Source organism: Podospora pseudoanserina, chromosome 1, assembly GCF_035222485.1.
Source record: "Podospora pseudoanserina strain CBS 124.78 chromosome 1, whole genome shotgun sequence".
NCBI classification, from domain to species: domain Eukaryota; kingdom Fungi; phylum Ascomycota; class Sordariomycetes; order Sordariales; family Podosporaceae; genus Podospora; species Podospora pseudoanserina.
Genome location: NC_085920.1, coordinates 7160618 through 7185961, shown reverse-complemented (window position 1 = coordinate 7185961; position 25344 = coordinate 7160618). Strand labels below are relative to the sequence as shown.

General features: G+C 54.8%; 8 protein-coding genes across 8 annotated transcripts; 2 read left to right on the top strand and 6 right to left on the bottom strand.

Moving 5' to 3' along the window:
- Window positions 1–101: 101 nt before the first annotated feature.
- Window positions 102–1595, bottom strand: mtg1 (Mitochondrial GTPase 1; the record flags this gene model as incomplete). Its single annotated transcript, XM_062943277.1, has 1 exon — window positions 102–1595. One exon carries the CDS (start codon window positions 1593–1595, stop codon window positions 102–104), a length of 1494 nt encoding a protein of 497 aa, XP_062806357.1.
- A 285-nt stretch (window positions 1596–1880) lies between these two features.
- On the bottom strand, window positions 1881–5375 carry CTI6 (Histone deacetylase complex subunit). Its single transcript, XM_062943276.1, has 5 exons — window positions 5322–5375; window positions 3836–5300; window positions 3366–3779; window positions 3076–3317; window positions 1881–3024 (listed from the first exon to the last, which is right to left on the bottom strand). The coding sequence occupies exons 2-5, from the start codon at window positions 4423–4425 to the stop codon at window positions 2303–2305; spliced, it is 1968 nt and encodes a 655-aa protein (XP_062806356.1). The 5' UTR covers window positions 4426–5300; window positions 5322–5375; the 3' UTR covers window positions 1881–2302.
- A 1151-nt stretch (window positions 5376–6526) lies between these two features.
- Window positions 6527–9833, top strand: QC764_120150 (uncharacterized protein). The gene is made up of 2 exons (XM_062943275.1): window positions 6527–8330; window positions 8392–9833. Exons 1-2 carry the CDS (start codon window positions 7433–7435, stop codon window positions 9249–9251), a joined length of 1758 nt encoding a protein of 585 aa, XP_062806355.1. The 5' UTR covers window positions 6527–7432; the 3' UTR covers window positions 9252–9833.
- A 524-nt stretch (window positions 9834–10357) lies between these two features.
- QC764_120140 (uncharacterized protein) lies at window positions 10358–16252 on the top strand. Its single transcript, XM_062943274.1, has 2 exons — window positions 10358–10820; window positions 11093–16252. The coding sequence occupies exons 1-2, from the start codon at window positions 10782–10784 to the stop codon at window positions 15857–15859; spliced, it is 4806 nt and encodes a 1601-aa protein (XP_062806354.1). The 5' UTR covers window positions 10358–10781; the 3' UTR covers window positions 15860–16252.
- A 472-nt stretch (window positions 16253–16724) lies between these two features.
- On the bottom strand, window positions 16725–19139 carry QC764_120130 (uncharacterized protein; the record flags this gene model as incomplete). The annotated part of the gene is made up of 3 exons (XM_062943273.1): window positions 16725–18702; window positions 18759–18949; window positions 19016–19139. 3 exons carry the CDS (start codon window positions 19137–19139, stop codon window positions 17203–17205), a joined length of 1815 nt encoding a protein of 604 aa, XP_062806353.1. The 3' UTR covers window positions 16725–17202.
- A 20-nt stretch (window positions 19140–19159) lies between these two features.
- Window positions 19160–19894, bottom strand: QC764_0023740 (uncharacterized protein; the record flags this gene model as incomplete). Its single annotated transcript, XM_062940085.1, has 2 exons — window positions 19160–19306; window positions 19520–19894. 2 exons carry the CDS (start codon window positions 19892–19894, stop codon window positions 19160–19162), a joined length of 522 nt encoding a protein of 173 aa, XP_062806352.1.
- Window positions 19895–20240: 346 nt separating this feature from the next.
- On the bottom strand, window positions 20241–20653 carry QC764_0023730 (uncharacterized protein; the record flags this gene model as incomplete). The annotated part of the gene is made up of 2 exons (XM_062940084.1): window positions 20241–20416; window positions 20590–20653. The coding sequence occupies 2 exons, from the start codon at window positions 20651–20653 to the stop codon at window positions 20241–20243; spliced, it is 240 nt and encodes a 79-aa protein (XP_062806351.1).
- Window positions 20654–23115: 2462 nt separating this feature from the next.
- Window positions 23116–24641, bottom strand: QC764_120120 (uncharacterized protein; the record flags this gene model as incomplete). Its single annotated transcript, XM_062943272.1, has 3 exons — window positions 23116–23456; window positions 23617–24160; window positions 24224–24641. The coding sequence occupies 3 exons, from the start codon at window positions 24639–24641 to the stop codon at window positions 23276–23278; spliced, it is 1143 nt and encodes a 380-aa protein (XP_062806350.1). The 3' UTR covers window positions 23116–23275.
- Window positions 24642–25344: the final 703 nt, after the last annotated feature.

The following is a 25344-nucleotide window of genomic DNA, read 5'->3' as shown; positions in this document are numbered from 1 at the left end:
ATTATCTTTTCACGCGAAGAATCGGTTTGCATGTTCCCGTATTGGAAACCCAATCACCTAGTATACAAAAACGTACAATAACTCATCGTTCTACACACCCCTCAAGCACTCTCCCCACCACCAGCCCTCTTAGCCTCATTCCTCTCCTTCCTCGCCACCTTCTCCCTCTTCCTCGCCTGGTTCATACTCAGACTCGGCTCCCTCGCCAGCTCCATCGCCTCCTCCAGTTTCTTGGGAGTCACCTCGTCAAGCAACAACCTCCCCAGATTCCCCTTCCTCCACTCCTGAATAACCCAGTCGGCCGCATGTTCCATACTCTCATCTCCTCCCTTCCTCAACTTCCCCGTCCGTCTTGCCGCCGCCCTCAAAAACTGATGCACATCATTCGTCGGCCTCCCCATCCCAAACCTTTGCAGGTATGTCGTCTCCCTGACCAGGTTTAACCGATACAAGAGGTAGTCAGCCACAGTAACAGCAGGAATGATCCCGTCCTTTACACACCCCACCAGCGCCAGCTTCAACATGGCCTCCGGCTCAGAAACGTACGGCACAAACACACCCGGCGTGTCGACGATGAAAACCCCCTCCCCCAGCCCCATGCTCTCCGGATCGCCCGAGTCCTCCCCGGGAAGAATCCTAACCGGCGTTCCCAACTTTCTCGTCACGCCAGGTTGCGCCCCCGTCTTGGCCGCCTTGCCCAAATGTAGACTGTGACTCCTGAGTCTGTTCAGCAGGGTGGACTTGCCCGCGTTCGGCATCCCCACCACCATCACCCTCAGCCCAGTGAGGGAGTCCATCTCCCGTGCGACATCCCTTATCCCGTCCAGCAACGGCTGCAAAGACGCTCCATGAGGCCCCATACCCAAGAAAATGATGTCCTTTACATTATTCACCCTCGGCGGCCTGTGAAAGGTCCTCAAAACCCGAACGACATTCCCCGGTGGTTGCGTGCCCGGCACCGGTCGCCCGTGGGGAGTCATTTGCGCTGGGGGGGCGAGGTCCCGTTTGGTATAGACGATAATCCGTGATCTCGGGACACCGGCGGAGGTGGAGGATAGCGATTCTTCCAATACCGGGTTCCAAGAGGAGATTGGGACCCGGAAGTCTCGAAGCTCGAGGATGAGACCCACGTTGGAGAGGGACTGGCGCATTTTGTTGAGGGCGGCGCTGTGATGGCCCAGAAAGTAGGATCGAGGGAGCGAGGTGGAGATTTCGAATTTATCCCTAGGAACAAAGCCCGTAAAATCGATGGGGATGGGTTCTTTCTCTGGTCGTGCTTGTTGTTGTTGTTGTTGTTGTTGTTGTTGTTGTTGTTGTTGTTGTTGTTGTTGTTGTTGTTGTTGTTGTGAAGCGGGTCCATAACCACGATGTGGTTTTTGATGAGGGTAACGGGTTGAGACTGGTGGGGGTTGTTCTGGTTTTGGCTTTGGAGCTTTTGATCTGAATGCCGCGAGCTCTTCGCTGGCATCGGAGGGGATGGCCCGCTGGTTGATCATGGTTGATATTGGGGTTATGGGGTTGGGTGTGGACTGAGATAGCTCAGAGGTCGCCTTGGAGGCTGCCCTCACGGCGGCCCGGGGACTTATCCGGGGCATGGTGGGAGGGCTGTGAGCCGATAATGAAGGAAAATAAAGACCTGTTGTTGTGTCAGTTGACTGGTCTCTCAAGATCGACAGCTGGAGTCCTCAAAACAACACTTACTATGTGCAGAATGGCGGCGAGTTGGTCTCGTTGGGATTTACATGCAGTTGATGAGAGAGGTCCATGAGATGCCAAGCCCTTCGATTTTTGATGTCGATGGAGCACGTAACGGGGTCAATGCACGGATACAATCATATTTACAGACTACTCATCAACACATGTTCGATGATGGATATCAATTCTTCCTCGAAACTTCTTTTGTACACTATGAACCACCACCCTAGATACAGAATCCTTTCCCAAAACCAAAACAAACCCACCCAGCCGACCTCCCTCAAAGAATCCAAGATGTCCGCAGCAAGGGGTATTGCTAAAGTGTCCCACCGACGTAGTTGAGCAGAGAAAACAAATGAGAACAGCAAAGCTCTGCTTTTCGAGAATGTAAAGATGACCAAAAAGTTTCCCCGCGCCATCAGTGACTGGTTTCTGCGCTCGTGGTGCCTACGCCCGGTACCAGTGCCAAAATATGCCAATGAAAGATTACCCACCCCCCTGACCCAAACAAAACAAACCCTCCGGCCAACGCCGCCAATGCAAAATACAAAAGAGATAATGATATGCCCCCCCTGAGTAAAGCCTTTTCTTCCAGCCTCCCATAAAACTATACAGCATATTCTTGCTGCCATTTGACCAACCGCCTCGTCAGGCTGTCCATCATTTCAACACATCCAAGCTCTTTGAACTCCCGTTCTTGACTCTCCAGTGCCGAAGTCGGCCCTGTTGTCGATGTGTTCTGGGTCGAATCATCGGTGGTGATACCGTTTGTGCCATTCGTTACCGCAGGTGCGCTAGTGGGATTGACAATAGCCGCCTTTGCCACGTCATTCCTCGCTGCGTCTTCTGCCGTCTCTCCAGCAAGCTCCACCTGTGTTCTGGAGATAAATTCCAGCAAAGCCGCTGCCCTCCTCTTCATGTCATTCATCGTGACTTTGCTGCTCATCCCACCTCGCGATCGAGAGTGTGCCGCCTTTCCGACGCCGTCTCCGTGGTGGTGCCCCTTTCCTGTCGGAGGATGCTCGTCTTTCTGGATATCTCGGGAAACCGACCGTGCCGGCGAGGCTTCGTCATCGCGCGTGTACTGGTTGCGCCCTTTTCGTTTGTGCGACTTTTTCTTGTCCGTCTTGGCCTGTGATATGGCAGGCGTGGGCGGCGAGTCAGGGGTCGGTTGCGATGCTGGAGGAGGCTGCTGCTGTTCTGGGGCGGAGGGCTGCTGAACAGTCTCTGCGACCGTCTCGCTTGTGCTCGTGTCTCCGGTGACTGGTGCTACCGCCTTGCTGACTACGGCCCGAGCTGCCAACGGCAGCTCTTCTGAAGGATCTGAATCTGCATCCGTGTGAGCCTCGGACACCTTCACAAAACTCGTGGACGCCGTACCATCAGCTCGCCGACGTTCGGCCCTCCCCTTTCTCTTGTTCGCGGCCTCTTGCCGTTGTCTTTCTTTTTCCTCCTTTTCGGAAAGCTTCTCGTTCCGGTTATTGCGTGCGCCGCCGCGCGGCTTTGACTTGTTCCCGTTTCGACTAGGACCTTTGGGATCGTCCGAGTCGTCGGCCGTCTTGTCGACGGATGGAGACACTGATCGAGAGCTGGTGCGTTGCCTTTTGGCACCCTCCTGCTTCCTTTGATCAAAGTTAGCAACGCTACTGACCGCAGCCAACGGCACGTACTCCTCGCTGTCGCTTCGCCCCCTCTTAGGCCGCCTAGGAACGCCCTCGGGCTCGAGATGAGCTTCCTCTTTGCTGGCCTCAATGGCCCTTCTCAGAGCTTCCGCTTCGTCATAAGCAGCCTCGCGGCTGTTCATAGTCGACCGCCGTTTCGAAGCTTGGTTCGCCGAGGTGGCTCGTCCGCTTCGCGTTTCCTTCTCTTTGGTGGGCGATCGTGTGCCTTCTTTGTTCAGAGACGCAGATCTCGACGAGGTCCTCGATTGTCGGCGCAAGGGAAGATAGAAAGAGTAGGTATTCCTGCGACGAGCCACGATGTCAGCAACTTGATTGATTGATGGTCTGTGACCTCCCAACGCCCGGGGATGGTGCAAGCTGGTGAAACATGATCTCGGGTCCGCACTCAGCTGTTGAGCACAGCTGAGCCCAGCGTCCCAGCGCGATCACAGAACGGTACGGAAAAGATTCATACTTACCCGTTGGAAGCTGTCCATAATTTGTGAAGATCACGGCGACAGAGCTCGCAAAAATACTCATCGGGACCGGGATTGGTCATGATTCCAACGCAGCCGCCGTGCTGCCAAACTTTGCAAACATCACACTGCACGAAAAACCCGGCAACATCATCCGTGACAGAAGCTAAGAATATTGGGTCAACGTCCACAGCCCCCTTGGCCCCATGTCTAGGTTCATCTTCCAGGGGTGGTGGCCCTGGGTACTCCTCGTTGCCGCACACGCAGCGAACGGCCTCGTCCTCTTCTTGAACATCATCGTCGGCGCTGGTCATGTCGGCCGCTTCGGCCTTGACGCCAGCTCTGTCCCGATCGTCCACCTGTCCACGGGTTCGACGGCGTGTGGCGAATGTATCGTCGGCAGTGATTGTATCTTCCGGTGGTTCGGAGGACAGCGACCCAGCGGATGCCGATTTTTGTGGAGAGCCAGCTTTGTTGAAGTGCCTCGAGCTACGTTCCGGCCGCCCCGAGGCACTGGAGCTCGATGAGGATACTTGTGACTGTGACTGGGTAGCGCGCGCCCTCGAAGACCGTCTGGGATCGAGTCCTGCCATTGCTTGCCACGTGAAGCCGCTCCGAGAGGGGCAGTAAAAATGCGAGAGTGTAATCGAGGTGCAGGCCTGTACGCAGGTGTAAGGGGCGCGCGAAGGGGTGCGCGAGTGTGTGGGCAAGCGGCGCTTAATCGGGGAAGCCCTAGCGACACGAGATCTGACGACCGAGGCTGACCGACAGGATTTCTGAAAGTTCAAGTCTCGTGTCGAATAGTTATGTAGACGTCGAGATCGGGTGATTACGAGAATGTTCGAGTTTGTCGACGTTTCTGTGGACGATTCGGCCAAGATGGGTGGAAAGGTCGAGGCAATGTTCGCACCACCGTTGGTGCAAAAATGGGCGAAGCGCGACACAGTCTGCCGTGATGTGATTCCGCCAGTAGGGCTCAAAATACTGAAGCCGAAGGATAGTAGTGTAGAGATGTACCCAGATATCTGTCGGGCTCAACAGAATACTCGGTTCTCGAGGCAGGGTGCTCTCCAGCAAAGGGTGTCGGGTCTGCAGGAGAGAAGATGGTGGTGCCGGGCCGAGAGACGACAGATCCGAGAGCGAGCTCTGAGAGAGGGTGACAGCACAATGTAGTGCCGCCAAGAGTCCTGCTGGTGCTCAATTGTCAAGAGCTGGCCAGAAGCTGAAGAGATGAGGGTGTTCCGACTAGGGGAGGAAAAATGCGACGCGGTGGTTGAGAGGACAACTAGGGGCGTCGAGATGGCTGGCGCAGCTGCGAGTGTGGTGCTAGGTTAATCTGCGAAGGTATGGGCGGAATCCACAGTGTCTCTTTGGAAAAGAAGTGATTCTCATGACTTCAGCCACTGCAGAGACAGCATGGATGTCCAGCGACAGGTGAGCGCAAGAAAGTCGGTGGTGAGAGCGGTAGGAGGAGGAGGAGGAGGAGGAGGAGGAGGAGGAGGAGGAGAGGGCCAGATGGGAGAGACTGGACTGGAGCGAGTGGAAGCGACTGGCAGAAGCGCTCTGGGGACCCAGCAGCGCACCACCACATTTTCCCCGAAGCGTTCTCCAGCAATTTTGGCACCGCACTTGGGCCATGTGGGGCCAGCCTGGGAGCTCTGCCCCAATTCTTTCTACAGCGTACACTTCTTTCAAGAGTACCATGCTTTGCAAGGGCACCAAAGATGCCAATTGCTGTTCGTGTTTTTCCAGCCGTCATGGTGAGCTGGACAATTGAAGGCAGCTAAGCTCCCATTGACTGAGAAGCAGTTCCCCCACAAAAATTGATCCCCTTAAGCCTCTACGCGAGTTCTTCACAACCCTCTCTGGTGTACCTTTGCAGCAGGTACGAAATCTGGTCAAGTGGATTCCATCCGAATTCGGAAGTTTTGTGGGCCTTTGGCGCTCTTGCATCAACATACACGCGGGATGGAACAAACGCGCCAACATGACATCAGTGACTAAGACTCACCAAAGCCAAGAGACATGTGGTGGTGCGAAAGTCAATAGATACCTAGAGATCCAGCCAGGTCCAAACAAACCTGAATCAAACTCTTTGGTCTTGGACATGGCTGCATTTTTCTCATACATAATAGAAGTGTAGTCTTCCTTGTCCTGCTAAGAAAGGACTATACAGACCATCACATCTGCCCCATGACAGCATTTTCCGCCAAGACCTTTTGTGAATCAGCAGGCCTCGAAGCCATCATTATAACCGCTTTAATAGCAGATCAGCTATCTATGGAGATCTGCTAATTATCCTCGGCGTGTTTCTGACTATCTTTCAACCGTGTTCAAGTATGTATGATATATATACCAGGCTTGTCGATCCGTAACAGAACAGCGACACGTGCAATGTCCATGTCTGGTGAGAGTACAACATTGGCCAAGGTCTCCCCCATAACTACTAGCCAGTCCCTCTGCATATGTATCCAACCATGGCTTCTCTGTATCAAATCCCTTTTAGCTCTCCCGGTAGAATTCACGGCCACTGTGGAATTAGCATTCCCAAGCAGGGGTGTCGAAGCCCTGGAGGCACACAGTGTGTGGATGGACGTGTGTCAGAGCCCCGCGCTAGCAGCTCACGGGATATTGTCGGATACGCTAAAACGGACGATAAGATGTTGTTGATAAGGAGGAGGGGTGGGCAGTCCGGCCGGATTATGTAATTTGTCCTCGAGTAGGTCGTGGACTGCCAGCACTGAACACTGTTCGCTCGCTCATTCTCTGTTCGCCTGCTGAGCACTCATCAAAACATCTTCGTTTCCATCGACTTCCACTTTGATAGCTTCATTGCTGCTTAGCATCCTTTGGTTTCCCGAGTTATTGTGAGCCTCTGGTTTTCCAATTTGCTATCGACTTGCAGGTGGGTTGCCCCAGGCAGTTGATCAGCCCAGACTCGGCACCCTTCTCCCTAGCTCCCTCGCTTTCAAATGGCCCTTGGTGGTGGTGTTGCCCCTCATGGTTGCTCTCAGCCGAGGATGACAGCGACAGAGGACAGGACACCTGGACAACTCTTGCAGTTGATGCCATTGAGGAACTACTGCAAGCGGGTGAGTTGATTGTAAGAAAGTGGAGAGCGCTGACGCATCATTTGGGCAGACAGCCGACCCCGGTGTCGACGACCTCAAAGGAGCCAACCGAGACTCCCCTCGCCGAGCTTGCCTTGTGGTGCCTCTTGCTAGCTGCCTGCTGCTGCCAGCCATCACTGAACGAAGCAAGCGAGAAAGGATAAACCATCAAGTTTGTTCAATTCCAGACGAAGCAAACCGATAGACTCAAGGAGGGGTATATCTGCGGCCGGTTGTGGTAGTCAAGCTTTGTTGTTCAGCTATCGACTGGCACTGGCTCTGAGGGTTTGGGGTACTATGTAAATCTTGTCGGGTAGGTTGATGCGCTCCTTCCCATGTTGGACCCCTATCCCACGGCAGCACCACCCATGGCACTTTGGGAATCGCAACACTTGCGGATGCGAAAGGAGTGCCCGTTGCCTTCTGCAAAGTCGCTGCTTGCCCTTCTTCCCTTCCACCACCTCGTCAGCAACCCTTTCCTCCCCCAAACATGAACAAAGCGCCACCCGTCATGTGGCAATTTCCTGATCTGCCGGCTTCTCAAGGCTTCTGGATCACCCTCCTCACAGTTCTGCTCGGTTTCCTCGCCGGCTGGTGGATTCTCAAGCTAACCTTGTCGACTTACCGTTCGACCATAGGACGTGAACATTCTTCCAAAATGTCCGCCGACACGGTGTCTACGCTGTTTCCCGGTCGACCGATACGGCCCTTGCCGAAGAGACCGTTGCGGGAACGCCTCTCGGCCGAAGTCGCCAGCTCGATCCAGTATCCTCGAGTCCCGCAGACCGTTCACCCGCTCTTCTCATACCCCTGCCCACCGGCAGATGCTCAAGCGTCTCAGTTGTCCGGGCTCACCGGCGAGCCTGGCCAACAGTCACGAGCTGGAACCGGAGCAGATGATGCTTCGATCAGGCGGGCAAACCGAGTGCCTCTCGACTCCACAAGCCGTCTCTCACGCCCCGTGGTCAAGACCGAGTTCAGCAGGCACGGAATACCATACCCTCCGAATTCAGCGTCATCTTCAGCCGATGGATACGACACCTTTGAGCACACCAACAACAAGAAAAAGCGCAAGATTCCATCAGCTGCCGAGATGCTTTCGAATGGAGCACATCACAGCAGCGAGTCGCTTCCAAGCTCTGGTTCACTTGCTGTGCAGCCTTTGGACGCCCATGACGAAGAACCGCCTGGGTGTACAACCTATTATGGACCTGGATTCCGAGGAACGTACGGCGTGTGCAATATGTACAACGTGGCGGGGCCAGGTCGTGGCCGGTATGGACGTCCGAGAAGCGGGCGGAGTCCGCTCCGGCCACTGCCGGATACGAGTAACAGTTGGGTCGGGAGAGTCAAGGCACGTCCGGTGCAATGGGGTGGCAAGCCACCAAGTAAGTCTTTACAACTCTTTGCTATTCTTTGACAGGACATAAACGTTGACCTTCATCTCAGCCGAAAATACTGGCATCATTTCCAGTGCCATTGCCAACGCTGAGAAACTGCCCCCTCATCAAGGCCGAGAAAACATCAGTCTTCTGAACCAGCAACTGAATACGAAACGGACTCCAGCAACCAGCCAGTTCACATTCACTTGTGGTTCAGCAGTAACGGCTTGGCCCGGCCGAGTGGTGCCACAACAGTCTATGAACATTCGTCCACCTCTGGTGAACGGCGTCCGTGGCACCCAGGTGTCTCAAACCGCCTACGCTCCATCAACCCTGCCCCAGCCTGCGCATGTTTTACCAAAAGACACGGCTGCCAAGTCAGCAGGCAACACCCATGCACGACCGGTTGCCAATCCCAAGCCCGCTCGCCGCAACGCTGCCACTGAGTACCTGGCCGCTGCCAGAGCACGCCGTCAGGCAAAGCAAGAAGAGAACAGACGGCATCCCCCCAAAACCGAGGATATTTGGATCTGCCACTTCTGCGAGTATGAGGACATCTTTGGACATCCGCCCGAGGCTCTCATCCGTCAGTATGAGATCAAGGACCGCAAGCAGCGGCAGCTGGAGCAGCGACGTCGAGCTCAATGGGAGAGGATGAAGAAGGGCAAGCACAAGGGAAAGAAGAACAGCAAGCTTCACAACAAGAACATCAATGCTGTACAAGAGCCTGCGGCCGTTGACAGCCAAGGGGCATCCGACAGTCAGGGCACGCAGAGCGAGGAGAACTATAACGACGACGAAGAGTGCGAGGATAAGGAGTGCGAGGGCGAAGATGCTGGGTATCCCGACTGTCCCGCCGAGGTGCCTGGCCGCCGTCAGCAGTTCCCGATCCGCCCTGGCGGCAACCATGACATACCGGGCACATAACCCCGGCCCCCTCCCCCAACTTTTACCGGCAACCCTCTCATTTCTCACGGCAGCATGGAGAAACGTTTTCAAATTGCGCATACGGTCTGCGCGCATAATATTGTTAGTTGGTCATTCTGAGCCATGAGGTATAGGGTTGGCGGGCGGATGGACCGGAGGGGGCATCCTTTTCCACCACAATAGCGTCATGTTAGACTGATGTACTGCACCGCACAGCACCACTGCTTTTCCCCCCACCACGCTCCCCTCTTACTGTACAGCATGTACGAAGCAACACACCAAACAGGCCTTCTATTGCTCCAACCCCCTTGTTTAAGAAGTGAATCACCTGTTTTAGTCATGACTCTCATGTTGGTTGTATTAGTATTGTTTTACTGGGGGGAGAAATAGATAGATTGGCGGTAATACAGACTTCTTGATGCGTCATGATGTAATAAGTCGATGGAGAGCTGAGAACTTGGATGCGATTGAAGATTGGACGAGATGTTACGAGACAGCCTTTCCATGTGACGGTCTGAGACCAGGGACCTCTCTGGTGGTCAGAGGCCATTGGCTTCTAGAAGCATGTGTGGAAAACGTGGAGATAGTCGCATCAAATCGGCACTTGGAATCTGATGCGCCAGTAGCGCCAAATATCCGTCCGAATGCCTTGAGAAGGTACCTACCCAAGTGCAACCTCAGTGAGATGGATGGGCCGTTTTGCACATGGGCATGAGTGGAAGTAAAACGGAGGCGGAGAAGCCGCTGAGTTCGTGCGCCAAGCTGCGGTGGTACGTTAGGAGGCGCTGATCTGTGAGCGACCACGTCCAGGTACACCTGTTGAGGAAGAGGTATATGGGTGCTATCTTTTGTTTCCGAGTGAGTCCGACACTGACTCTATCATTCGATTGAAGAGGACCATAACCTGGGACTCTCAGAGGGTAGAGTCATGTATAGGTAGAGGAGACACAGCAAATGCGAACCCACACCTAGTTAGCTGACGGGACTGGGCCTGACAAGAAGGAATGGGGTTGACCGCTCACCAGTAGGTCACCAACCAAGACGTGGTGTCTCAACCACAGTTCAACTGATGTCGTGTTTCCACTCTTTAGAGCAACTGCAGCCCTGGCTGATGTCGCACAACCAACAGGAGGCAGATGCCCCAGTAGGGTTGAGGGTGGATGTCCACTCGAGGCTGGACCAATTGTTCGCGAATCGGGATGGCGTGGAGAGCTCTGATTTACAAGAGAGTTAGCGCAAACCACCCACCCCCCCGGCTTTGCTGCCGACCAAGATGACGGGGCTTACATGGACCATACGACACCTAAAACAGCTTGGGGGGAGCTGCGCCTTCCCGTCATCAAAATCCCGTCCCGTCTCGGGATCTCTTCCTTAGTTCTCACGCAATCCCACCTTGTCGCAAACACCAACACGCGCGAGTTTGTCTCTCTCTCTCCCCCTCTCTGCCGCCTCCATCGAACCCAGCGATAAGCCTATGACCGTCTCATCGAGGTAGCCTCACAAGCCCGGGCAGGCCTAATATCTGCAAGGATGTTTGGCTCCCGAAGGCATCCTCGGCCGCCCAATCCGGTATGTCGTCATTGTACACTGTCCCATACCGCGCTGCTTTGACGCACCTGTCCCCGGATACAATGCCGCCACAGCGACAGAGTCGACTGGCATGGAGTCTCCTACATGGCTCGAGCTTCGCGAAGCATCATGAAGCCATTGAGATTGCTTTATTGTTCAGAAAATACCTGTTGTGGGCACCTAGTGGTTCCTGCCAAGAAATTTGATCGAAGCTGGCGCGGTGATATCGCGACGACCAAGAATCCCAAGCTGATATGCCCTTCGTCGTGCAGCCCTTGACAGCGGCGACTGTTGATCCAAATGCTGCCACGGCTGCTGCTGCCGTCTTCAAACGCCATGAGTCCAACTCTACATTATCAGCTGCCGCTGCCGCCGCTGCTCTTCGCGCGCGACCCATGACGCCAACACGAGTGGCCGACGTGCAAACAAAACGAACCCTACGCCGCAGCGCATCGGTCGCCTCATCGTCGCGAACGGAATCACCAGTAACAAAAGGCAGACCGAACCTGCAACGGCGCGGAAGCAGCGGGTCCATGACCGAGCGAACGTTTCGAAGTCCAAGTCCACATCGACCCGGTGGTAGCGGAGGGCATCGACAGACGCAATCGCTCAGTCACGACGCCCCTCCCGTCCCAGCCCTCCCGAAAGATATCGGCGCGTCACCACAAACCCAGCATCGCAAATCCAAAAGCCTAGGAATGGGGACCACCCCTGTACGACTTGCGTCTCAGAGACTTGGTTCAGAAGATGCGCCGTCTTGGTTTGGGGCGGCCAGGGTCGGCGACCCTTCCAATATCCGTAGGACGGATCCTGCTATGGCCAGCCCTCCATCAAGCCCACCACAGATCCCACGACAAGAGCAAGAGATGGTGTCTGAGATTGCAAGGCCTGATAGTCAGGCATCGTCGATAAATTTCTCCTACCCAACGCGAACGAGAGTTGGCTCTCCCCCAGTGTCCCCCACAGAAGCGCCTGCTTCTGTCGGTAGTTCGGCTCGTTTCAGCCTTCCGGCATCTCCTGTGGAGGCCGGGTCGGCTGCGCAGATGCCGCGAACCAGAGAGCAACCGGCCCGTCAAGCACTGGTGGCGAGTCCAAGAACTCGGTTTACCTCGAATCCCGCCCCCGACGAAATTTTGGTATATGACCCCAACTCGAGACGCATGGTCCCACGATCAGAGCTGCATCCGGCACATCATGAAGCCCCCCAGCAACGCACCGACTCGAAAAGGAAAAAGAGGACATCGCAGAAAGCTGGATCACATCTCGCCGCAGGGACAGTGAGCCGTCCGAAAGGTACAGCGGTCGACAATTCTCCAGCGACCAAGAACCAATCACAGACCACGCCGGCCCCCGTCCAGGAGCGCACCCATGTGCCCCAGCCGTCAGTATACGTGCAAGATCTCGAGGAGCCATCGGTCAAAGCCATCATCAGCTCACCAAGATTGGATGCGAAGAGGCTTGAGCAACATGGCCCTCCACCAATGACCCCATCCAGCCCTCAGGTCAGCAAGGAGGCGACTTGGCAAGGGGTCAGGAGACAGCCTTCGGTCGTTAGGGAGGAAGCGGAGCCCGGAGAGCCAAAGCCAAACCACATCCCAACAAGCTCTTTGACACAGGCCCTAGATTCTGTTCCAACACGGCCAAAAGCGGTTTCCACACCGGAACCGAGGGGATCACCTTTCACACAAGTGTTGGATGCAGTCCCAACAAGGCAAAACACGTACCCAAATACTGAGCTCGAGGTCCCCTCTGTCGAAATATCGAAGCCAACCAGTCCAAGCCCCGTACGAGGTGGTCGTTCGCCAGTTGACACGAGACGGGCTCAAGTCGCACATGAACGCAGTCACTCTAATAGCCCTGTTCGACAAGCACACTTTGGGCCGGTCCAGGAAAACTTGACAGTTAAGCACTCGCCTCCTCCTCGGTCGATCTCGCCGCGCAAATCGGCCCTTAAGCACTCGAGCCCCTCGAGAGGCGCGTCGCCTTCGTCGTCCGAGGCATCTGTAAGTGGCAATCATGAGCCACCTGTTGGGCGCAAGAAGTCCGTGCGTGTCAGTTTTGACGATGCTAAAGATGTTGTGAGCACGTCGCCGGACAACCGCGCCACGTCACCGCTCTCCGCCAGCCCTCCAGAGGCCGGCCGTCAGCGATACTTCGGCCTTGTCAAGAAAGACATTCCATCTTTGGATGATGATGAGATCATGAAGCCCCGGCCTGCGTTGCCGAGCTTTGGAAGCATTCGAGAAAGGAAGCCCCGAGATGCACAACCGGAGGAGGATGCGGAACGACCGCTTGTTCGGCCGAACGCGGAGACAACACATGCTTCTACGGGACCTTCAGCGACAGGACTTCTTCCCAGTCCATCACTGGGCTCCAGCAATGACCACGCGCTGGGTGGAATCTTTTCCCAAGAATGCGACGAGGACCGTACACATGCTGCAAATACCTCGAGGCTCAGGGAACCTCTGCCTCCTGTTGTTACTAGCGTCGAGGGTAGTGGGTACATCAGCGACACGGACAGCTACAGCTCTCTGGCTACCACTCAGTCGGAACACGAGCCGGCCGAGGTCTCCGGCCGTGACTTTGCCCCTCGGCAGCCACTTCAGACTCAATTTGAAATGTCGAACGGCTCAGCCAGCCCACAAAGCATCCCTACTGCTGTTCGGCAGGCCTCGGTCAACTCAGCACCGAAGCATGAGGTTCCAGATATAGCTGTCATTCAGCCGACACCACCTGCGATGGCTGGGGATAAGTCACTCAAGGAAGAGTTCTTCGACGTGCCGGGAGGCTTCCCAGAGGATGAGTCCGATCAGTCCGTTCCTCAGCGGCCTGCGCCCGCCGTGGTCGAGGTCCCGGAAAGTCGGCCGGCAGTTCAGCCTTCGACGCAAACCATCTCTTCAGCTGTTCACGATACTACTGATTCCGAAAGCAGCATCTATAGCGATGCGTGTGAGGACCTTTCCGATATCGAGGGCAGCGGCTTCTTGTCGCTCGATGCCGTGGTGGAAAGCCCACTCCGACCGGATCCCAGCTCTCGCCGGCCTCCGAAAGAGCTACATGCTACCGAAAAGCCCGTCGAGGCAACGCCCAAACTCCAGACCGAGATAACGACAGCCACGACTGCCGTTGAGACCCCACACGCAAGTCCGCCTGCGAGTCCACCCACAGAGAGCCCGCAGGATGAGTGGGAAAAGGTGAAAGCATACTGGCGAAGTCTCAGTGCGGAGAAGCGAGCACAGCTGGAAAAGGAGGCACGAGAAGAGGCCGGGGTCGAGGCCGATCTGGATCAGGTGCAATCTGAACCGAAGCCAAAAAAGAAGAAATCGATTGAGAGAAGGAGTTCGGAGCGCAAGGCGTTGGCCTTGCACATGGCACAGCAGATGGCAGTCCAGCACCAAAGAGAGCAGGAGAAAGCTGTGGCGAATCCCGAGCGCAGTTATATGATCAAGCCTGGGACGAAGTGGACCGAAGAGGAAGTTGCCATCCCGACAACCATGAGGAAGACTCTGCGCAGCGAACCTCAGCAACAGTCTGCTCCTACCCAAGGTCCCCGTCTGCGCAAATCACTGCGATCAAGCAGTGCCGACACCAGGAGGTCTGACACCAAACCCGCGGACATGAGTCCAGCTAGACACCCAGCACCGAGTGCTGCTGCTGCGGCAAGCTCTGCATCTACTGAGAGCCACCGACGGGCAGCGGCAAGCCCCCCTGTCACGGCTGTCCCGACAACATTGAAACGCCGCGACTCTAGTGGTAGTGAAAGCAGCTTCAAGAGGTCGAGGCCGAGAAGCGGGTCGGCCACCGGTTTCCGCATGACCATGAGAGCGACTTCGCCACCTACTGACCTGCCGTCGAAGAGGTTTTCGATGACATCTGTGTCCTCCAAACAAAGTGTGGAAGTTCCAGCTCTGAGCACTCAGATGCGTAGAACATTACGCGACTCGTCTACTGAGGGAAGAAGGAGTCCGAGCGGGATGCGTATGCCAAGTTTTGGGAAGAAGAGTGGTGCCAAAGCTACAAAGAATAAGTCGGGGAACAAGTTTTCCAGTCGCTTCGCCGACTCGAGTGATGAGGACGGAGGGGCCAGTGGCTTCCAAAGTCGGTTTGAAGATTCTAGCGATGAAGATGATATCGCCCCGGCGCCGCTCCCCCCATTGCCAAAGTCTAAGTCGGCCCCTAACGGGGTAGGTGTTGGCCGTGGGTCTGTTGCCAGCACGACCTTGTTGGAGGAGCTCGAGGAGTCAGAGGAGAAACCGGCTGTCAAGACGAATGGGACAACCAAACCAGCGGTCTCGAGCCCGGCTGGGCAGCCTCCCTTGACGGTGGACACCTCTCTCCGCCGTGTCCGCTCTGGTAAGGGTAGCATCCTTCGCACTTCTCAGACCGCCCCTGCACTGGGAGCTGAGACAGCCTCTCCTGTCTCAGGGGCCGCCTCACCCGCCGATGGCAAACGTGCCGCGACTCGTCGCAGCAGTCTGATGTCTGTCCTCCGCCGCAAGAAGCATGATTCCTCCTCTGGGGGGATCGCCCGCAGCAGCATGGACAGCCCGGCGAGAAGGGACACTAAACTCGAGCGCAACGCCAGCCAGCTCAAGGCTGCCAGAGAGCAGGATGTCTCACCCACAGTGGAGGAGCCACCCGCTGCCGAGGGCGAGCCGGAGCCTGAACCAGCGGTAGTTCAGACCCCGCCACCGCAAAGAGGCCCCAAACTTCAAAAGAGGATGGGGATCTTCGGACACAGTCACAGTCAGAGTCAGCAGCAGCCTCCGCCGCCCAGGATGCAGATGCCGCGGGATGCTGACGAGCCAAAGAGACCTTCTACAAGTGGGAATCTGGGCACTCGGACGTTGTCTGGTGGAATCGGGGGTGGAAATCTCGGGACGGGTCTGGTGCAGCATCAGTTGCAGCAGCGGACGGCTTTTTCGACGGGTGCTCCGAGCGTGGACGGGAGTAGCGTCACTGGTACCGCGGATGGGGGCACGCCGAAGAAGAAGAAGAGGTTTAGGGGGCTGAGGAAGATGTTAAGGCTTGATGAGTAGGGTTGTTGATGCCCAGAAGGGAACAAATTGTAGGATATCATCAGGGTTGGGTACTTTTGGATGAAAAAACGGGAACTCTAGGGAAGTAAAGAGATGGACACGGAAAAAGTATACTTGGCAACGAGTACTTATGAGTATGCACACATACCATTTACTTACCCGCCCGCGCCCCTTCCCCCTTGCGCACACAAGATGGAGAGAAAGAGAGGAGTAATAATGGATAATGACGGGAAGATTTGGGGGGGTTTGAAAGGGACGATCGATCGTTTAAACCTGGAGGCGTGAATAAACTAGTTGGGGAAAGTTGGGTTTGGAGGAGAGCAAACAAAAGTGTTACTATACTATACCCCTTTGCACCGATGGATTCCTGAATTTCTTTTTTTTTTTTGGTGGGGGGGGGTTTCTTGGTGATAATAATATATTGTTTCATATCATCAATGGTTGTGGCGTGCCCTCTGATCCAGCGACCCTGATCTGTAGTTGACTTCACAAACAGGGGATGGCTGTCGAAGTTGGGGTGGTACGGTGGTAGTTGGGGCAAAATGCAACAAAAAGGGGGTTAAAAAAGGGGTTAAGGAAACTCGATGTAATTGTTGAGGATGGGCAGCTGGGCAAAACGGGGCAGGTAAATGGTAGGTCAAACCAGAAGAGAAACAAAGGCCCCCCCCTGGTGAAAAATCTAGTCATAATTGCGCTTCAAGTCCATCATCATCATCATCATCATCATCATCATCATCATCATCATCATCATCATCATGCACACGCTCGAACCTGGTTCTCTTGATGGCAGCACATAAGACAAGCCTTATTTCTGGGCAGGTTCGTGTCCCGGAATATATGTATGTATTCGTAACCAAGGAAAGAAGAGGGAACTTTGAGGGTTGTCAACATGAACAAATGTAATCATCAACACATGCTCCTCCCCTTACCACCGACCGACAACACACATAAGGGTTACTCAAGTTTCAAAAAGCAAAAACAGACTTCATTAAAACTGTGGCCCCCCTTCCACCTCTCTCGTTTACCAAAACTACGACAACGGGGTATCTGTGACCTGCCCTTGTGCCTTGACCAAACCAAACTTACCAAACAAACCAGACCAAAACCATATCATCTCGTTGTGCCCACCACCCAATTCCCCCCAAAAAGATCCCAAATCACATAACAATACCAAAACGTCCCAATCAATAACCATACCAAAACCCCCATAACCCGCTCACCAAACCAAAAAACCCCAGGATAATCGATCCAGCTATAAATACAATGTGGTTTACCCACCAGTGACATGTACACAACTCGCTCTCCCTCAATCATTAAACCCCCGTGATAGAAATTAGTCTTGACTATTGAAGATTTGCCCTCTTCAACTTCTCCTTCTCCTTCTCCAACAACAAATGCAACTGGCTCTTCGACCTCCCAAACGGAATCGGCGGCGCCGGATTCGGTGGCGTGGGCGTAAAGCACGGCTGCAGAACCCGGTTCGTCGTGAAACGTCTCGAAAAATCCATCACACTATCCGGAATATCCCTCGCTTCCGGCTCCCGAGGTGCAAACGCCACCGGCTCTGAATCAAACCGTGCTGTTGCTATTGCAGGAGTAGTAGTCGCTACCACACTCGTAACACCCGTCGGCAGGGCCATGAGGGAGAGTCGATTGTCCGTATTGTTGGAGCGAGAACGGACGATTTTTGGTGGTGTGGCTGTGCTGCTGGATCCTCGGATGGGGCTGGTGGTGGTGCTGGTTACGAATCCCGCCATCATGGGGGCAGATCGCTGGAGGCCGAAACTGGGGCGTTGAGCTCGGTCTTGGACCAAACCCCCAGGGATTCGAGGTTGGGGTCGGGGTTCTCGAAATTGGGCGTCGAGGTCCCAGGTTGATCGTCGTTGGAAAGGGGCGGCCATGTATGTCGGTGGCGTCAATTCTGCCGTGAGAAGTGGTCGCCTTTCTGTTACTAGAAGAGGACGATTATGCCGGCCATCTGCCTGATTAGGGGGTGGGTGTACGTTCTGCGCAGTGGCGACTGGTTGATCTATTGGGGCTTTGGCTGGCCGTTTCCCAGCTGACTTTGCACTGATGGGGGGGACAACCCCTTGGCTTTCCGTTGATGAAGAAATTATGGCCGAATCTTGCTGGCCGACTCCTTCTTGTCCTTTGGACTTTTGCGCCACCACCTGCTTCACCAGCGCCGCGGTGGCCGGGCTGACGACGCGCGTTCCTGTGCCCCCTGAGCTTTGGGAGCTCTGTCTCCTCGACATGACTGGACGCCTCTTCGATGCTGCTGTGCTGGCAACAATCCGTCTCCCTGTCGGCGGCGCAGCTCTCTCGGGCTTGGCTGGTGAGATCGGCGGTGGACGGACGTCGGTTCCACCGGCAACCGTCACGGCCGAAGGGACATTCTTTCGCTTTGGTGATGGTTTTGGCGGGGGAGGCATCTCTGTGACACGAGGTGAAGGCTTCGGCGGCGGCGGCATATCGACTGCAGTAGGAGTATGCGCTTCATCAACAACTGCCACCGCCCTGTTCTTCTTGGCGACCGGCTCGCCCGGAGGCGAGGACGGGAGCTGCTGTGGCGCAACTGGCTCGGTCAAAGGGGTAATGATAAGCTCTTGAAAAGCAGACGGGTCCACGAATCGAGCCGTTGGCCTTGGTTTTGATCCAGAAGGCCCTCTATTCTTCTTCTTCAAGATCGGGTGGGCTGGGGGTGGCCTCGAAGACGACGGCGTCGGTAGCTTCATTCCGCCAACAGGGGCTGATCTCTGCTGGTCCGAGTTTTGATTGGGCTGCCCCTGCCGTGAGGCTGCCTTTGCGTCTCCCCTGCCATGATTACGTGCATCGCTGTGGCCCTGTCCAGTTTATCAGTTTTTCTGTCAACGACCGCAGCAATGCAAAGGCGGCCTACCGATGGCCCTTCGTATCTGTTTCTAACAGATCGTAAAGGGACGAATGTCGGGCCATGGGAGACCTCTTCGAACAGTTTGGCAAGCGTTGCCCCGCTGAGATATCGCCTGTCACTTCCCCAAACGTGCCACCAAAAGTGTTCCAATCTGCACGCGGTTGGGTCAACAAGCTTTCGTGAGGTTGTTGTGTAGACTAGAGATGTGCGTGTTAGTCAAGAGTCCTGGCACCGGTTTCCAAGGGCGTCGTCGGCTCAAATACCATTCCAATATTGCCACAGCTTCTCTGGAGGGACGATGGGATAGCTCGCCACCTCCTTGTATATCTCGCGCGTGTTTTCGACAATGCCCTTGGGCAGCAACATAGCCATGGCCATGGCCTCCATTGTTGCGAAAGGCGAAGGGATTAGTTGACGGTAGGTGAAGCCGGGTCAGACAGACATATCCAGCAGATCTGAGAAGGCAAGCTGGTTGACAAACAGCATGAGGCTAGCCAGAACCTGAGAGCAAACGCCGGCGGGATGGCCGGAGCAAGATGAATCAGGGCGAGGACCTAGACAAAAGATAAGCGTCAGTTGAGACAAGGACGGGCGACATGAGCTCTGGCATGATGGACAAAGTGACAGGGGGCGGTGACGATGTGACAAAAGTTGGGATGTAAGTCTCTGGCGCGCATCCTGTGGAGGGAGGGCTAACCCCGAACGTATTACCTACAGCTTCAAGCAGCTTGGCAAAGGCCTCCCTGGTTCGACACGACACACCTCACTGGCGCCTTTGAGCGACCAGGCCTGAAGGGGTCGGTGGCTGGCCGGTCGGAAGTGCGAGCGTCGTTTGTGTCTCGGGGAAACGGCTGGGAGTTGGAAATCCGGGGCCATGAACCAGAAGCAAGAAGCCCGCCCCCCTTCCCCCCCGACGCGCTGATTTGCTTCTTCTCTTTCCGCAAAATTCTCACGTACCGTTCACAAACGAGCGTACGGTCCGTTGTTGAGAGTAGATCCTTGCCCCTCTCGTTGTTGCTCCCAGCTCGTGCGCTCTCTCTTCGGGGCCGGAGGGCACCACGAGGCGGCCAGAAAAGAGCCGTCTGATGTGCAGTCGAGTAAGGAGAGCAGAGTAGGTCCAGGTCCAGGTCCAGGTGCTCCATGAGCGTTGGGATGGGACGACGAAGGTTGAGCACGAGGGCTGCCCGGGCGAACAGCCAACGAGCAAAAACACGGAAAAAGCTTATTGCAGTGGCAATGCCAGTGAGACGCAAACCAATTCCATCACTGGCGTCTGTGTCTGGAACCAAACCTGAGCCAACCAAGCACGGGACACGCAGCGAGAAGGTGCTCGAATGTTTAGTATCAAAAAAAGAAATGGAAAAAGAAGTTGGGTGAGGTTGGGGGCATCTGGAAGGAAAGGAGGAGAAGAAATCCCCAGGGAGGCAGTGGAAGGTGCCAACTGAACAGGGGCCAGAGCTGCAGCAGAAGGGGGCCGGATAGCGCATGTCAGGCACTGGACACGCCCCCAAAAGCCAAGCACAAGCCCTGGAAGCTCCCGGCTCGCACCGAAGGCTGGGTACCACCTTGGCAGAATTGGTCTGGACTGGCTCTGCAGATCCGATCCGGTGAGCAGACCAGCAGAAAGCCGGGGACGAGCCGGGATTGGGCAAGCGGGAGATGACCTGACCAGCAAAAATGCCATTTGACATTTTCCATCCAAACCCATCGCGGGGGGTGCTCTCAAAGGAACGCGTCGGTTCCACTCGACATCCAGCGACAACCCAAGGCTGCCCTTTTCAGCAGCGGACCCTGGTGTCAGGCACCAGAGGACCAAAGTATGTCCCTTGGCACCGACGACACCCTCTGATATCACCAACTCCACGGAAGCCTGCCAGTTCCAAATCAAGCAGGTGCTGCATGAGAAGCATGAAAACCATGAGAACCCCCAGAGCCGAGACAGAGAGAGGAGAAGAAGGCACCTCACGCGCTCGTTCTCACTCTCACGCTGCCGTTTCACCGCCTCCCCTGCGCGGCAGCAAAAGCAAGAGGAAGTCCAGCCTGGCTGGAACACCCTTGCACTTGTTGTCGGGCACCAACCTTGAAACCTTGCGCTGGCCGTGGGGTTTGCTTTTCGGATACTGTCCGGGGGAAGAGATAACCACCACACCAACATATCTTCACCTATCACCACCTATCACCACCTATCACCGCCCCAAAAACCACCACGGGAATCACTCCAGTTTCGGTCACCGGTGGGCGAAGATTACGCACTCGTGTGGAAACAAGCACACCTGGCGACGGCACACGTGGGATTTTGAGTGTTACTTGAACAGCCAGCCCGTTCTCGCACAGGGTCTATCGTCTCCTCGGAGGTCCTCCTTCACTCGGCCTGCCGCCTGTGGTCCGTGGTTGACCTCGTCTGCCCGTGCGACTCAGCTCTCGGGCGGATCTGCGTACGGTTGCCCGCCTCATGGCCCTTGTTACGAGCTCAGCTGGAGCGTCCGATGGTTACGCATAAGGAGAGTGTGAGCCGCTCCGCTGATGGCTGCGGTGGACCAAGACCTCGGAATGCCAACGACCTTTCCACAACATCAGCGCCATACGCCGCCCATATCGCCCCCCACGCTTAACCCCCTGGCCCGTGTCTGGATGGCGTAGCGGGGAGACCAACCTCGTCACGGCCTTCTCCCTTTCCAGTGACGAGATCGCCATCACGTTTCTTTTCCGCCCTGGTTCGGAGGAACTGAGAAACAAAGTGACGTCTGAGGCCGGCTTGCTCACCAACGATAACCAAGCAAGGGAAACGCGACAGCCATCCGAGAATTCTGTTCCCGCTGGTCCATGACTCCTCCCACTGTCACACAGTGGTACAAACTCGGCTAATTCCAGGCCTCCCCTATGACAAGCACAGCGCGCGTTTTTTCTGCCCACTTGAACCCCGGATTATATCACGACAGGGGGTTCAAAAGGTTCCCAGCTTTCCCCAGACCGCATCATCCGTTCCGCGACCCAGTGGTGGCCCTTCCAGCCTCCTCTGAGGAGGAAAACACACTTCACCGCTTTTGTGCTATGCGGCGGAGGGCTATTTCTTGCCGCCACCCAATTCCCAATGTTTGAAAAAAACACAGCCCTACCAGCACCAGCGCGATGCAAAGACAAAAGAAAAAACCACCCCTTGCTCCTCTCCTGCAATGAGCTTGGTTTGCAGTACGTAAAGAACCGCTTGGACGGTGACGGGTCTAGCCAGCTAATGCAGCCGGCCGGCCCACATCTGACGATGAAGTGTCTTTTTCTCTCTTTCCCCTCTTTTATTCCTGTGAACAGTCTTCTCGTCAAACCCCTGGTCCGGGATCTTCTGATCTGCCCAGCTTTTGCGGGGAACCAGTCTTGTGACGAGACATGACCTTGATCCATTGGTTCATTGCGGCATGGCGAGCTCGAGAGTAATTTCTTTTTTTCTTTTCATTCCCTCTCTCGGAGAGGAAGGAGGCGAAGGGTTTTCATATTCTTTGGCCGAGGCTGAGAGGAGCGGTTGACGACATGATCAGGGACTGCCTTTGCCCTGTGAGAGGGTGTGGGTGTTTGTGAGCGTCTCGATGTGTTTGTTGTGCCTCTTGTGTGCCATGGAACCCAGAATGCCACAAGGTGACACACAGGAGATCAGATGATCAAGGTTTGTTTCTTCTCTGCTTTTGGGGGTAGAGGGAATACCACATTGGTTTTGGTACGTACCTTTTTGGCCAAAACTAATTACGTGTCAGTTGATCTCCCTACAGTTGGGCACCACCCTAACACCACCCCTGCAACAGGCTTTCAAAACGCTTTGACCCACTATATGCTCCCGTCACCAACTCGCCGGTCTTCTCTTTCTCGCCTAAACAAGTTGCGGTCGCCCTTGATACATCCCAAAGAGTTGTTCACATCGCATATCAGCTCGTCTGAAAGTGCATGTCAAGGGATGTACGTTTGGGTACATTGGATGCTGCAGTCAAGACTTGATCAACAACCATCCAGACTGCCGCCCACCATGCCGAACCGAACCGATGCATATGACCTGTCAGAACCGGCCCGGTTTTGGGTGAGGAGCGTGTGGTGGGCGTCTTGCTTTCTGGCTCTAAGTGATTTTGGATTCCATTCGTCCGTCAAGACTGCATTATCAAAGCACTTTTCATGTCTCAAAGCAGTATTTTCTCTCGAGAAAAAAAGAAAGAAAAAAGAAGAAGAAAAGGTAAAGATGCGGTGAGGTGTTGAGGGTTATGGAGATGCCCACCTCACTTTCTAATTGACTTTCTCGTCACCTATGTAGCTTGAGGTCCATCCTGGGGAGACGGACGGATTGACTTCAATAGTCCATCTCTCACGAATATGTCTTTCATGAAGAAAGTAGTAACAAATGAGTGAACTTGATTAAATCCAATTTGGCTGCATACTTCTATGCTCGCTCTTTTCAAAACGCCCCCTATTCTATCTAATGTCATGACATGATATTACATCCCCATTTCTCTAACACAAATTCAATCACTCCATGGATGATGAACCTCTCAAGTGCAGGTATACCCTCCATCAACCCTCAAATCCGCCCCCGTAACATAGCTGCTCGCATCCGACAGCAGAAACGTCACCGGGCCCATCAAGTCCTCGGGTTTGCCCATCTTTCCCTGCGGAATCAAGCTCGTCCACTTTTCCTTCAAATCGGGGTTGTCATCGAGAATCTTTTGAGTCCTATATTGCTCACCCCTGTTAGCAATCCAGACTTTCCATCCCCATCATCCACCGAAATATCAAGAGAGGGAAAAGAAGAAGAAAAAGAAGAAAAAGAAAAGAAGAAAAGAAAAAGAGGGGAAAAAAAAAGGAGAAAAAAAGGAAAGAAAAAGAAGCTCACAAAGCAGTCAGCATATACCCCGGACTAATCACATTCACCCTCACCCCATACTTGGCCCACTCCACCGCCAGACTGCTCGCCATATGCCTCACGGCCGCCTTTGCCGCATTATACGGCGCCTGCGGCTGCGGCACATTGACAATCGCTCCAGACATGCTCCCAATAAAAACCATGCTCCCTTTTGCCCCCCTCTCGATCAAATGTTTCGCCACCTCGGTAGCGAACAGCCAAGTCCCGTCCACATTCACCCCCCACAGCTTCCGGACCCTATCAAAAGGGTAGGAAACCGCCTCAAAGTTCTCGGTGAACCCGGCCGAGGTGACAAGGCCATCGATCTTGCCGTGAGCAGAAATGATCTCTTGAATGCAGGCCTGGACCGAGGAGGGGTCCGAGACGTCGGCGTAGTGGGCTGTGATGGTGGGGATTTGGTCTGAAGAGGGGTTGTCCCGCTTGAAAGTCTCGAGGATGAGGGAGGCTTGCTTGGTGGCTTCTTCCTTGTTGAGGTCGACGATGGCGAGCGAGGCGCCGCTTACGACCATCCCTTCTGTTTTCCGTGTCAGTATCAGACAATGTGGATCTGAAAAAAGAAAGAAAAAAAAGAACATACGACCCATCACTAACCCAAGGCCTCTCGCACCACCGGTCACGACACCTACTTTGCCCTGGAGGGAAAAGGTAGGCAGTGTAGGGACACCTCCATGGCCGATCCCTTTGACGAGATTGTCCGTTGGGGGGAGTTGGGTGGAGGCTGGGCCGGGGTAGGAAACTTGGATGGTGTGGTCTGTTCGGGCGTATTGGCCTTCTTTTCCGGAAGTTCCTTCTTTGTCTCGTAGTGGTGTTCTGGGGGAGGAGCTGAAGAATCGGACTGGGGAGGATGATGTTGGTGATGTCTGTTTTGGTGATATCTGTTTTGGTGCTGTCTGTTTTGGTGCTGTCTGTTTTGGTGTTGTCTGGTGGTGTAAATGCTGGCGTGTGGAGACGAGGGCTTGGCGGAGTGTCCTCCGCACTCCGGACTGGAGAGACATGGGTGGGTTTTGTCTGAAACTGTTGATGCTTTCTCGAAGTATGGCGATGTCAAGAACTTGTGGTTTCTCGATGCTTCAATGGTATTTATCTTTGCTGATATCCTTTGTCGTGTTTCCTGTCCAGCTCAGATATCCCCAAGCGGGGTAGCTTGGTTTATACCACTCCTGCCCGCAGTCTCCCCCCCACCATTCTGAGGTGGTATCTGACAGGGAATCGACAAGGCTGGAAGCGCCTCCATGTGGGGAAGTAGGGGTAGCTTTCCTACCGCCAGTCCCGCACTTGAGGGCTAGATCAGAGAGCGGTGCTGTCGATAAAGCATCTGGATCTTTTCAAGCCCACATTTTCCTGTGAGAATGGTGCGCTTGGAGGAATTCTCGCTTTTCGGTGACGGCGTTCGGGTTTGGAACACGAAGAACAGAACTGTTGCGTGGCAGATCGACAAGTGCCCAGATGGGTCGATTGCAAAGCTGTTCAATCACGCGGATGACAGCATCTTCGACTAGACATTTGCCCCTGAAATAGGGGTTGATCGGATGGGGGGTGAGGGGTGAGGGAAGGGCTGATAAGCAAACTGTCAAAACACCGTGGTGACCGCCGTATCCACAAGCAGTACGAGACGAACCACAGACATACCCTTTATGAAGGTTTGGCGACCATGGCAGATGGATACGAGTCCAAGGATGGCAGGCAAGAGTGTTGACG

Bases quoted from the DNA above. Each gene is read 5' to 3' on its own strand.
- QC764_120150 (XM_062943275.1), top strand. From the start codon at position 7,433: ATGAACAAAGCGCCACCCGTCATGTGGCAATTTCCTGATCTGCCGGCT. The intron at 8,331-8,391 runs GTAAGTCTTTAC...CCTTCATCTCAG, and splicing joins ATGGGGTGGCAAGCCACCAA to CCGAAAATACTGGCATCATT.
- QC764_120140 (XM_062943274.1), top strand. From the start codon at position 10,782: ATGTTTGGCTCCCGAAGGCATCCTCGGCCGCCCAATCCG. The intron at 10,821-11,092 runs GTATGTCGTCAT...TTCGTCGTGCAG, and splicing joins ATCCTCGGCCGCCCAATCCG to CCCTTGACAGCGGCGACTGT.
- CTI6 (XM_062943276.1), bottom strand. From the start codon at position 4,425: ATGGCAGGACTCGATCCCAGACGGTCTTCGAGGGCGCGCGCTACCCAG. The intron at 3,780-3,835 runs GTAAGTATGAAT...CGCTGGGCTCAG, and splicing joins TTATGGACAGCTTCCAACGG to CTGTGCTCAACAGCTGAGTG. The intron at 3,318-3,365 runs GTACGTGCCGTT...CTTTGATCAAAG, and splicing joins GGGCGAAGCGACAGCGAGGA to GAAGCAGGAGGGTGCCAAAA.